This window comes from Bombus vosnesenskii, unplaced genomic scaffold (genome assembly GCF_011952255.1).
Source record: "Bombus vosnesenskii isolate JDL3184/JDL3185 unplaced genomic scaffold, Bvos_JDL3184-5_v1.1 scf7180000013274, whole genome shotgun sequence".
Lineage (NCBI taxonomy): Eukaryota > Metazoa > Arthropoda > Insecta > Hymenoptera > Apidae > Bombus > Bombus vosnesenskii.
Window position 1 is genome coordinate 638,815 of NW_022882932.1, and position 13,029 is coordinate 651,843.

Below are 13,029 nucleotides of genomic sequence, written 5' to 3' on the forward strand. Positions count from 1 at the left end.
CACGTTTGGTTCCTCGCGTGCTTTGCGATCCATTAAAAACGCCAACTTACAACGTAGAGAGACGTAAATGTATCAACAAAAATAATAACAATTCACATAGACGCGACGGTACTATGTACGCGTATCTGTTTATCCTAATAAATTTCTCCAACGAAAGGAACAAACACAGAACGTTTCGAAACTATTGCACAAAAGAACGAGTATCCTTCGTCCCGACCCGATTGGTCGACGATTCACGACGAGCACGAGGATCAAGGATCGTCCTCGCTTTTCATGGAGCTCGTCGATCCTCGACGCGCCCTTAAACGCCTGGAAATTTGATAAGTACACCGTGTTTGCGATTGACATCTTGACAATTAACGACCAGGCTGTGTGTACATGCACTGTTATTACAAGATCGAGGTTTCACGCGCAGAATCTTCTCTCATCGATCATCTCACGCACAATTAGCCAAGTGGATCAGCACTACTCGCCGAACTCTCATTATAATATTCGTAATCTCTTTCTGTCGACTATGTACACACTATGGACAAAGTGTTTCGCCGTTTCGTAGACTCGTTGATAATATAAATGCGTCGGTATACTCATCGCTAATATCCTATATCAGACGGTAGTAAGAGTAGTGGTAGCAATAATAATAATGATTGGGTTAGTCCTAGAAACAATCTCGGTGGTTGTAACAGTGACGATAGTAGTAATAATAATATCTAGCGGTAAGTACGCAGTAGTAATTTATAAGTAGCTGTCGGTTCTTTTCTTTTTTTTTTCCATTTTTCCATTTTAGCAGAAGCAGCATCGATAGCGGTTCCACATTCTCGTTTACTTTTTAAACGTTTAATGGCTTAACGGGTAGTAACAGTTATGCACTGGTAAGAGCAATACGTTTGTTCGATATACATTTAAGCTAATCATTTATGTTTTTCGCGCGTGTGCTCCTTGTGTCTTCCACCAACTTCATCTTTATCTTTACATGACTTAAGAGTGATAACGACATTAACGTTTCCTTTGAATAATATGTATATGTATATATATATATGTATATATATATATACACACATATATATATATATAAATGCTTTCTTTGCTGCCTATTTACAATCACGATGCCTACGAGTCCTCACGGTCCTCGGCCTTACGTTATTCTTATGTTCTACAATTTCATTATATACAAAAGATATCGCTATGAGCAACGTCAGTCCGTACGGTTCTGCGGAATCACACTGAGTGGTTATCAGATGATACCTTAGATACCGTTTTTCTTTGTAACATTTACTACTCTCAAGTCTATACAGTCGTCATCGGCTTGTGTCGAACATTTACCGTCTTTAAGTCGACAGTCGAAAGCACCGTTTTCCTTTGGTACACGAGCAGATCACCCGATAATTGGTAAAAAGTCTTCTCGATTTCTCATTCTCAGTATGGAGAGTCATAACACAATTTATTATACGATCAAGAAAGTCTTTCTCGTTGCTCGTTTACCGACACACGATTTTCATTGCACAGAATAGTCTTTCCGTTGTGGTAAACCACGCGAACTCCTGTGTCTCTGTTATGATCGCATTTTTTTTCTTATCATCACAACGAGAACGAAGTTACCGCATGAAACGCGTTCGTGTCACGTTGTATCCGATCGTCGAGCTTTAAGGATGGTCTCAGATGGGTGTCGGTAGGACCGTGAAATCCTGCAGCGCGGTCTTCACCGTTTCGTATATCGGCCTGTTTGCCTCGTCCGCGCAATAACCATCAGCGGTGCACAATGTCTGCAGCTTCGTCAGGTAACTGTCGAAGTTTTCGTGGCCCATCTTCTCCTGCGGTCCGCCCGGGGCGTTCGGTATTCGCACGTGCTCCAACAACGTTATCATGTTATCGCGTAGCGATTGATAGTACTCGGTCAGGTTGTTGCTTCGCTGAGTAATCGCCGTTGTTTCCTACGAAGAAACGAACCTTTTTTTTACAAAACATTCAGCTTGTTAAATATACACTTGATCGCTTTCACAACAATAATAAAAAGGAAGGAAAATTTAAGTATTTGTAACGAGATGAATATTATCTACTAAAAATTTCAGAATTGGGAATTTTCAACTTTGGGCGCCGGAGGAAAGGGAATCTCCCTGATCAGCGCAGATCTACGTTAACAAAGAATGATACAAGAACTGTCTAGCCTAAAATTTTCACGAATTTTAATTCCATACTGTGTTACTCAATCACAGTAGGTTTAATATTCAAATATACGATACTCAAATCTATAATAATATTATGGATGATAAAATAACATTGTAAATGGAATTTAGCCCTGATTGGATCGCATTCTATGTAACTGGCAGACGGAAGCTCCTCTAGCATTTCTATCAGCACACGGTAATAATCGATTACCGACTGAGTACAAGCGTACTGACCTTTTCACCTTGCTTCAGTTGGTTCTCCATGGCGGTGATATCGGAGCGCAAGCGCAACACCTGCGATTCGACCCGAGCGTTTTCTCTCTGGAGCTCTGTGATCTCGGCTTCCAGTGTGTAGAGATCCTCGCTCTGGCCACTGGCGGTACCGCTACCACTCGTGTTACCCTGACCCGTACCCACCGCACCCCCGTGAGCCGGACCACTGGTGTCCACTCCTGAAGATAGGGCATACACGGTCCATTTTAACAGCCTGTCTATCTCCCTCTCTTTTTCTTTCTTTTTCTTATACTTTTATTTTGCTTTTCCCGATTTCCAACAGCTTTCACCCTGATTCTCGAGACACTGGTTCGACTGATTTTTTCTGCTAATGTCACTGGGCGCCATAAGTAATAAAACAGCCATTGATATTCAACGTAAAGTGAATATTTTCATTGCTTTTACTTTCTTATAGCTAACTTGTAGTTTTATAGTCAGCGTGTATAACGATGTCGATAGTCTCGAGAACGTAGGTTTACTTGGAGAAAACCATCGGAAGCCAAGAAGGTCGATAAAGTCCGATCAACCCAAGATCTTGACCGAAACTCTCAAAAAGAGCTCTGTCCACACGAGTTTCATACAAAAGCGACTTGATATTAGAGAGAAAAAATGTTACTAGTTACATACGTAGTTCTTGACAGGTGTGCGGGATTCATATACAATAAAATGTGAGAATGTGGCGAGAGCATATATGTAAGTAGCGCCAGGAAAGCTTCGGACAGCGATTTGGGTTGGTCTGTGGTCGGGTTACATTGTTTTACTTTTTTCTTTTTTGGCATCTTTTTTCTTTTTTTGGAAAACAAGTGCATCATCACATCGCAGGTTCGTCTTATCGCGCGACAATGATCGCTTGCTAGGCGGTATAAGTCTAGAAAGTATCCCAAGTCGCTGCATGAGGATTTGTCTGAAATATGGGAATCGGTACGGTTTCTTCTGCGAGTGGTTCGTGCTGAAGTGATGGAGAAAAGAGCTCGTCTAGTTCGCAAACGCGACGACTTGTTCTTTCGATGAAACGAGTGATGCGTTTTACTCATTAATAGACGCACGAACCTGACAGGAGTGCCGCAGGAAAACAGAATGATCGGGGACGATGTTAAGGTGATCAAGGGGTAGCGTGAGGTGCCATCATACCAGATAGAAGAAAAAAATAGGAGACACCGAGTGCTGGCCTTTTAATTTTGTAACGTCATCGTAACTTACAGTTATATTATAAAAGAATTGAAAATTATTTAATTGAAACTATAGCAGGTACTTTTCTGTTTCTTTATGTTGCTGCCAACACTCGGACGTCATCTCGTAAAAAGTAAAATTACTGGTGTGTGGATCTTGTATGTAACACCGAAAACACATAGAAAACAAATGGCGAGTACGTCAGTCCCTTACCTTCAAAAGTAAATGTTCTCCTCAAAGCTCAATGACAGGAAAGGAGCTGATCGTGATCCCAGAATAAATCAGAATATATTATTTTTCATTATTATGACATACGGCTGCTTTTTTTTGGTCTTTACATTTTCGCTTCTTTTTTTCTAATTGTCTTTGTTCTTGCACATAGTAATGTGGGAGATAGGATTTCACGGGGGCCAAATTCGTAATTGGAAGAAGCAAAGTGACACAGTGGATGTTGAGGTGTCCAGTTCAGGTGTTTCTTTCTTTCATTTCTTTTTTTTTCTGTTGTCGTTGGTCAACAAATTCCGTGCGTCTCTGTTTTCTCGTGGAAGAATATAAAAAAGAACAGAACCAAAAAAAATATCTCGAAAACACCTGAATACCAATATCACGGAGAAAAAGGGTGGCGAAAACGAAAACGTAAAATTTAAGTAGAAACGACCAAAAAAGTAACTGAATATACAGGTAGACAGAAGTGGGCGGGAAAAAGGACGGAGGTTACTCTTGTTGGTATGACAGCACATCATTGCGTGAAGAGTAGAGTATAGCGTAGCATAGGATCAAGTATAAGGTCATATATGCACAAGTTTACAAATAAACGTTCAGAATTTTGTCACAATTTTTTGCCCTCGACTCGTCCAAAGTTACTAATTCCATATATTATTCCGAATATTTATCCAAATATCATCTAATATGAAAGTCAATAAAAAGAAAAGAAAAAGAAATTATATTGGACGAGTACGGCGCGAGAAAAGAATAAAAAGGCAAACTTGTAATAATCATGCCTACTCTACAATTTGTTGCTTCTACTCACTGTAGTAGGCAATCACATGTCGCAACATTAGCTCGACGTGAATGAGATATCTCGAATTTACAGCGAACATTTCAATTCGTAATATGTATCAATTGTCGACGACTCGTTCACGAAGAGCCAACCGATCTGCTTTCCTTTTCTTTTTTCTTTTTTGCTTTTTATTCTTCGATTAATAACGATACGCATCGATAATCGAAGACATGAACGACATCTGAGGCAGCTTGACCCTCACCGGTGATTCCTTTGCTGTACATGGTCGACATGTCTTCGAACTTTGGCTTCTTTACCGCGTGACCGGCTATCGGACAACCGGATAGAGATCTGTGAGTAGAGAACGATCCGTTTATATGACCGATTCCGTCACAGCCCGGCGTGGGACAGTTCACACCCTCAAACTTCATCGCTGTCGCCGCGGCCACCGCTGCTTTGTGCTGCTCAACCGTACCTCCCGATTCTAATACACGCATCTTGTTCCTGTTTGCAATGGGGCAGCCCGATGCGCTGCAACAAGTCGTTGTTATCGCAATTAAGGACATGTCGTTTCATAGAAAATACCCTCTTACTGAAAATAAGGAAGATAAGAAATACCAATCTTTTTTGTGGCAGAAGAACAAAATCAGTTCGAGACATTATCATCGAACAAAAATGTAACTTGGACAAAGTATTGGTTAAAAGTAATTCGTTCGAATTCGATCTGCTACGTTAATCTTAGTCAAACTGCCTAGTTTCTGTTAACGGGCTAAATTGAAATAAAATTTATTAGAAATATTTTTTTTCGATCAATTTTTTTGCAAATACTTTATATTGGGAACGAAGCTATATCTCGAGCCTTGCATTTTCTTAAAATTATGAGTACTATTTCAAACGCTCAATTTTGAAAGAGTTTCTTTTTAAAGTTTTTGGTAAGTCATAATTACAATATTTGGTCTTCCAAAAAAATAGCGAGGAAATCTTACCTGCGATGCGACAAGAATTTGCCAGTGGCATGGCCAGAGCCGTCGCAACCGGGGATGGGACATCTGTAGCACGAAATGCCAACACCACCATTACCAACACCATATAATCCATCCACAGAGAAATAGAGAGAGCGAGCATGAAACGAGCGGAAACCGCTGGTTATTAGTCAGCGTCTTCGTCTTTGCGTTAGGAAGCGAATAGGGTTTAAGGGACACCGCGTTGAAAGGGATGGGGACGACCCTTTCGGTCTGGTAGCGGATCTTAGCACGTGCAATGCGGTCAGCAAGATATCCACGTAGCTGCGTGTAACGTGCGAACATGGTGAAAACGCAAATTGGAATCGTGATTATGTATAACACAAGTTGCAGAGTTCGCAAGAGACTAGAAGCTCACTCAATTAAACCCATTCTATCTTTCTCGCTAATCTTTATCAAATTTATGGAAGTGAATTGCACTGTGTTAGTTTTAGGGCAGTGATTACTTGCAATGATTTTCATAGAAAACGATTCAATATGGAAATTTGAAAGTTTTAGTTTAAAGTTTTAGAGATCGAAGGATTGGTTCGATTTTGAAGTGTTGGAGGATTAGTAGAATGTAAATGATACAAACCTTAGTGGTTCCGAATCCTGTCCATCTCGGGGCTTGCTTTTCGGTTTGTTAGCCCTTGGACAACCGGACAAACTTCTGTGAGATGAATAGTTGCCGGTTACGTGTCCCGAACCGTCGCATCCTGGTGTGGGACATTTGAGCTCTTGAGAATGTGCTTGGATCTGGGAACGATCGGCTCGCGGACAACCAGACAAGCTGTAAAGGAAACAAAAATTTCTGCTCTTTTAAACTTGGTCTACATATACCATGACGATTTTGCGCTACTTTCACTTCGTTAGAGAATGTTTTAACAATCTTGTTTTATTCATTGTATATCAGGTAGAATGAATAAGCAGCGCAGGAATCCCCATGGTCAGGATCACGAACGCACACCTCAGAAACATCCAACGATGGCTTCAGCAACACATCGCATGCAATTTACGCGACGTTGCCAAGAAGTCTCGAGTACTTACGTCCAGGTACCAGATATGATACTCAGGTACTATTAAACGATTTAAAAGAAGATCTCGATGAGATTACAAAGTATCGTTCGACAAATGTTAGTTCTATTGCATTATAATTTCCTATTGTTATTTATTATTCGTCAAAGGAGCAAGACAATTCTGCTCACCGAGATCATCCACACGGACTGCTTACATATTAATAATGGTTTTATAAAAGAAGCAGCCTTCAGCGCGATTCAATCTTGGACAACTTGCCTTGCGTCCAGTTCGAACGAAGACATTGAACATGAAGGTTTAAGGCTCGTGTCGTAAAATAACACGTTTCCATTCTCTCTCGAAACATGACTTTGAATGATATCGTATTGATTCCAACAGGTTCTTTTCCCTCGGATCTATTGGGTGAATGGTGGACTCGCAGTCGAAACGGGCAATCAACGATTCATAATTATATACACATATGATAGCATGCAAATGGCAACGCCGTGTTCCAGTTGGATCACTCATGAGGTGTCGCTCGTATCGTTCGATCGCGTTTTAAGTTCATGTCAATACAAGGTTGGCCTTACTCTAGGAACACTGAAAAGGAGAGCAGGGAGCACACTCACACCTGACCCCAGTGAAACTCGTCAATTGCCAATTGTCTTTCTCTGTGTTTATAATTAAACGATTATAATTAAACAATCGTGCAACACGCTTCCGGATACGGTGCACCTTTGTGACTGTTACAATTATCGTTATATTTTATTTTCTCTCACTTTTTTCTATTCCTTACGGTTCTGCTCTGACATGGTCATTGGCAACAGTTCGCTACGAAGCTGCCCACTCGAGGCTGGCGAAGCGGTTTTTAAACGGGCGGGTTCGGTGATCGTATAATATATATTTATATATATATACATATTTAGATGCGTATATGAAAATGAATATTAATTACAGCTAGAGCTCAAGACAAACTGGTGGAAGCATCGTATCTTTGCACGAGCACGAAGCTGCTCTTCACCGGCGATCGTCTTAATGATTTTGCCATCCCTTTTCGTAGGGGTCGGGTCGAAACAAGGAGCAAGTGGTGCTTCATTCAACATGAAACTCATCTACACACTTTGGTTATAGTATATCGTACGATAAGGCAAATGGGGTGTGGAGGAATTACGTACGTGAAAAAGGTACGCAAAGAGAAACTATATTGGGGAAGAAGAAAGGATATATAAAGAGAAGAAAGACCGTGGAATGAAAATAAAATGAAATAAAATGATTTGTAAAAATAGCTATTTATATCAAACGGGTGTTTACACGTATAATATGGTAACAGCAATATCGAGTAAGGAGTACAAGACCGGTTTAGCAAGGAAGTTAGGGGCGGAGGAATTCTAGATAAAAATGATATAGTGTCACAAAACACTTAAGAAGCCACTACGCCACGGACCACCAATATGCATTGATGCAAAAACCCATCCATGTAATTTTCGCATTTTCGTGAGAAATCGCTTTTAATGTTTGAATGTGTTTTAAGGATGTCGATATGTGTGACTTTACGCGTGTGTTCTATAGGATGCCAAGTACTTTAACAGGAATCGAACTACTATCAAGGAATTTTTACGTTGGATCGATTCAATGAGGAGAACCAGGGGAATAATTGTGTAGCAAGGTTCCTATATGTATGAATATGTGTATATATGTATTTATGTGTGTGTATGATATGTGGAGCGTGCGTGCGTGCGTGCTGCATCGCTATATCAATATATAAATTATACATAATCGGATGACGTCGTCGAATGTAAAATGTCAGTGTCAATGTCAATGCTGCCTTGCCTTCTGTGGGTAGCGTAGTTTCCCGAGACATGACCCATGCCATCACAGGACGACGTGGGGCACTGTATCAGCTCCTTGCCATCGCGACCACGAGGGGCGGGCCGAGGCACGAAATTCAACGAGTGCCGCCTCATATTCATACTGCACCGAACAACATCAACACTATAAGACACTCTCAACGCGATCACTCGTCTCTCGTATGCCTGCACCTAATAACTCTTTCATACGCGTTCACTCACTACGTCGCACAATGGATGCCAGCGCATAGTCCCACGTCGAATCATAAATGGAGAACATGGTCGAGGAACCCAATGGAAAAGTGGAAAAGATCATGTTTGTCTGGATCAACACAATCTTTTTTAAAATAAAGATATCGTCACTTTTACCACTTTTCCTCTGAACCCTCACTTATTATCGTCAAATCCAATTAAAATTTCACACATATAACAACGAAGATAATAAACGATAGGAGATTTTTAATCTCGAAAGCTCAGTTGGAATAACACTGCTTCGGACATCCAGGGTACGAGCGTGGCTGGAACGCAATCGTTGCGTCGCGTCGTTACAGAGCTGGGATAGCAACCGGAAAGTTTTATTGCGCTCCGCAACTTTTCCTTCTCGGCCAGGGCGAGAGGGAGGTTGCCGTGCACGGACAGCGGGTGTCATAGCGACATATGAGAGAGAGAAAAAATATTCCGAAAAGTTCGGCATCCGGTCGGTGGAGAAAGGACGAGGCGCAGCAGCAGCAGGAGCAGGAGGCGGAAGGAATATATGCGGATCAGAGCACGAGAGAGCGGTTTGCTTCTGCTTTTTTCTCTCGTCTCCTCGTAGTTTCGTAGATGAACGAACTACCGCTGGGCTATGAGAAGCCTCGAAAACCTCGATGGCCCTTGAGTAGCCGCGATATTGCCGGCCAACCGAGCCGACGGATGCGGACTTGAGTGCAATTCACCGGTACGCCCCGAATGCTCTGCCTTGTGTATTTTCCCAGGCTCCGTCTAACCACCAACCTTCTCTGTCTTCATATCAACGACCTTCATAAGTCGCGTTTCCGTTATTCGTTCGTTCTTCTATTACGAGTTCTATTACGAATCGAAGATTGTCTATGGAGGGGAGTGAGGTAATTGCTCTTGAAAGCATGTTTCGTGCGTTTTGAAGGGATGACGAGTCTCTGACAAGATTACGATTCATAAGATGATACGATTAGAACATAATGAGAATTGTATAGTAAGTATTAGTAAAGTCGGAAATTCGAGAACGAATGGCGCTTCTTTCCTTCCTAGTTTATCGTTATACAAATGAATTTACTGTGGATATTAAATTCCTAGTACACTATAAATTTATGTAATGTATAAATCAAAAAAATTTATGTAATTGCCGTATTAATCATTAAAACTAATAAGATATCTTTTACAAGACTGCAACTTCCAAAGTGTTCTATACGCGAAACTGTTGAAAAAAGGTTGACTACATATAATTATGTTTAAAAGAACTACTGTTTATTTAAAAAATTAAAAAAAGAATCTATTATTTGTATGAGTTTGCAATTTCGGAGAATTCTAGGTGCCTACATATCCAAACCGTAGACGACTATTTTAGAACGCTTAATTTAAATATGATTTCTCCAACTTTTCCACGATCTACCCCTTAATATATAAACGCGAACATTCTCGAAGAATTTGGGTAACGTTGTCGAACGGACGCGCGGAATTCCAGGGCATGGGCGGAGATTAGAAAAGAGAGGAAACCAGTGTTGCCCGAGGTATCCGAGGTGCATTTCAAGGGTCTAACCTCGATGGGACGACGCAGGTCTCGCCCCATAATCCAGTGCGGTGGCAACTGATTATACCCCACCTCCTCTTTCGACCTTATTCACCCTTGGCGGCTCCCCTTCCAGCAGCCTCTCGTTCCACCTCCTCTCCTTATGCGCCGAACCGCGCCTTCTCCACTGTACCGCCGAGCTTTACGTCAATTAGAATAAGGTTGGCACTTTCGGTACGAAGAGTAATTACTTTAATTAACAAAATGGAGGTAGGTATGCGCGATCTCCGCCTCCTTCTGCGCCGTTAGTGGCCGCCACCGCCACCAACCGATTTTGCCTCCTGTGCCTTTTCAGCCGCGAATATACGTATACATTCGCGAGAGAGATTCGCGCGACCCTTTCCGCAAGGCAAGTACCAAAATGTGCGATGCTCGCATGCACGTTTATTAGACGCGTGGACGTTCCTCCGGTTCATTGGACAACGTGGGTACCACCAGAATGGGACGTTTCATTGTGGTCTGATCTTGTATCGTCCCGCTCTACTGAATGAGATCAATTTTTACAACGATCAGGACTACAGGACTTCTCTGAGTAATTAATTTTAATTTAGTATAGATTTATATAAATCTATATTTATATTTAGTATAATTTAGATAGATTTATTGGATTGCACAGTATCTAGTTTACTGAAGCTCTTACTTTGAGAATAATAGTGATAAAGAAATCAATCATCAATTTTCTTTAGAAGTCAAATCAATTATAATAAAGATCAGGAATCTTCAGAAGTTAAAATTAAAAATCTTAATTTGAAACGCTAAGTTTCTTAGTGTCATATATTACTTATTTGTATTTATGTGAATTTAATTAAAATAACAGAGAAAACGTTAAAATACTAATTAATAATAATATTTCGATATTCTCTCTCTCTCTCTCTCTCTCTCTGAGGATGGCAGTATCGAGTTTCCGATGAACCAGAAACGTCTTACATATTCTCACGAGCGCGGTATTATTTTGGAAGGAAAGTACATAGATCGTCGAGTTCCTTACCTATCGTCTTTACCCGTAGGTTTATCGAGAGGTCCGACTGTGTGCTGCGGAGGTGGCATACTATAGCAAGGTGTCGGCGTGTAGCCAGCTGGGATTTGGTAACCGGAAGTTACGGGACCTCCAGGATAAGTTCCACCACAATTGTAGCCTGCGGTGGGGTAAGGGGTATACGTGTTCCCAGGGTATTCCGGTTGAACGCCTGTCATTCCGTATCCGGGGTGCGGGCTCATCGGTCCATAACCTGAAAGTGACAAATATTTATAATGTAATCTTGTCGAATGAAAGATTCATTATTACAATAGAATATTGTATATAAAATGTTTTATAAACATAAATATGAAATTTAAAAGATTAAAAAATCCCTATTACATCCTAGTGTCGTTTAATAATAAAAGTTTTAATTGAAATAAAAGGTTTTAGTTTAAACGAAGTTAATATTCAATTCATTCTCCACATATTTACCATTCTTTATTCACTTTTCGGTATAGAGGTATATTTAAAAACTTGGAAATATTTATAAAGCTACGTGGATACTTGTCAAACTTGCAGTTCGGATATATATATACAGATATCAAACCAACAGTGTTCGGTGAAAACGTACAATAAAGAAACACGGTACGGTCTAAAAACTGGAGCAACGCGAATACATGAACACGTGCGCGAATGCTCCGCTTTGGTGAAGAAGACGCATGGCGAATTTCAATTTTATGAAAATCTCCACCTCATTCCTACGTAATCTCTTGACTGGCAACGAGATGCAATAATAAAGTAAATAAAGAAGTCACTCTTTCACCGTGGAAACAAAAGAACCACGATACAAAAATAAAGATAAAAGAAAACGAGAAAATACGGAGAAGAAAAAGAAGGGGATGAAGCAATCGAAAGCGGTAGGACAAAGGTTTGGTGGCGCAAAGGTCGAAACCGTCCGTTAAGGTCGACGCGTCGCTTGATTAACCGTTGTAAAATCTACGCGTTTATTTACCGGCAAGAATTCATTTCGTCTGCAGTGCAAATAGCCGACGGACGAAGAGCGTCGGTGTACGGGCAACGTGGACGACGCGCGAACACGACGACGCCGAACGAACGAATGAACTCGACATGCCGGCTGTGTGCTCGAATATTTCAATTTCAATAACTACTCCCCAGCGTCAGAGTCCGCACAATATTGGCCGCGCCGGACTTTTGCCGGCTACGTGTACGCGAAATATTGATAATTAACAATGGTCGTGTACCGCCACAGGGAGGTGGTCCGGTAGGAAGGGTGCCGGTTTGGTGCACATCCACGCCGGCGAAAGAGGATGAGAGAAGGAGGAAAGGGGCGGGTATACACAGCGAGAGCAGGAGAAACGACGACGGGGACGAGGGAAATGGGCTGCTGTAGGTTTGGAATGCCAAGGCACAGAGAGACCGAGGAAAATGAGAGTCGGGGCCATAGGTGCCTATTATGGCAGTCATGTACTGTTCTGGCGAATTTTTATTCGACGGTTGTAACCGCGTATCGCTCTCTCGTTCGGTTCCTCTCCCGTCCGACCCCCGAGGGCGTCGAGCTCTTTGTTCTTTTCCCTTGTCCATGCATTTCCTCGCTCGTCCGTTACGTGTAGTCAAGCTGACGCGTCGCGTATGTTTCAAGTATATGTGCTTGTTGAAATTTAGAATACCGAAGACTTTGTTGGATCTATGTACATGTTGGTGTTATCTACCCGTTCCAGGTAATTTGTTTCGGTGTCTCTAGTCAACGCGTGTAACAGCTTCTGTTGCTACGCGATGAAA

At 41.5% G+C, this 13,029-nt stretch overlaps 2 protein-coding genes across 10 annotated transcripts in view; one reads left to right on the forward strand and one right to left on the reverse strand.

Moving 5' to 3' along the window:
- Positions 1–1,268: 1,268 nt before the first annotated feature.
- Positions 1,269–13,029, reverse strand: part of LOC117231809 — a 300,770-nt gene continuing 289,009 nt past the window's right edge. For 7 of the 9 annotated variants that reach the window (XM_033490614.1, XM_033490612.1, XM_033490616.1 and 4 more), the window contains 7 exons: positions 11,260–11,500; positions 8,451–8,591; positions 6,202–6,396; positions 5,592–5,654; positions 4,868–5,136; positions 2,397–2,614; positions 1,269–1,928 (listed from right to left, as the gene is read on the reverse strand). In XM_033490614.1, coding sequence (XP_033346505.1) covers positions 1,653–1,928; positions 2,397–2,614; positions 4,868–5,136; positions 5,592–5,654; positions 6,202–6,396; positions 8,451–8,591; positions 11,260–11,500 — 1,403 coding nt within the window. In that variant the 3' untranslated portion in view covers positions 1,269–1,652. Of the gene's footprint in view, positions 1,929–2,396; positions 2,615–3,818; positions 3,865–4,867; positions 5,137–5,591; positions 5,655–6,201; positions 6,397–8,450; positions 8,592–11,259; positions 11,501–13,029 lie in introns of those variants that run through there. The other 2 variants (XM_033490621.1, XM_033490613.1) reach the window with 2 other exon arrangements.
- LOC117231811 lies at positions 6,405–8,019 on the forward strand. The gene is made up of 2 exons (XM_033490630.1): positions 6,405–6,679; positions 6,791–8,019. The coding sequence occupies exons 1-2, from the start codon at positions 6,525–6,527 to the stop codon at positions 6,954–6,956; spliced, it is 321 nt and encodes a 106-aa protein (XP_033346521.1). The 5' UTR covers positions 6,405–6,524; the 3' UTR covers positions 6,957–8,019.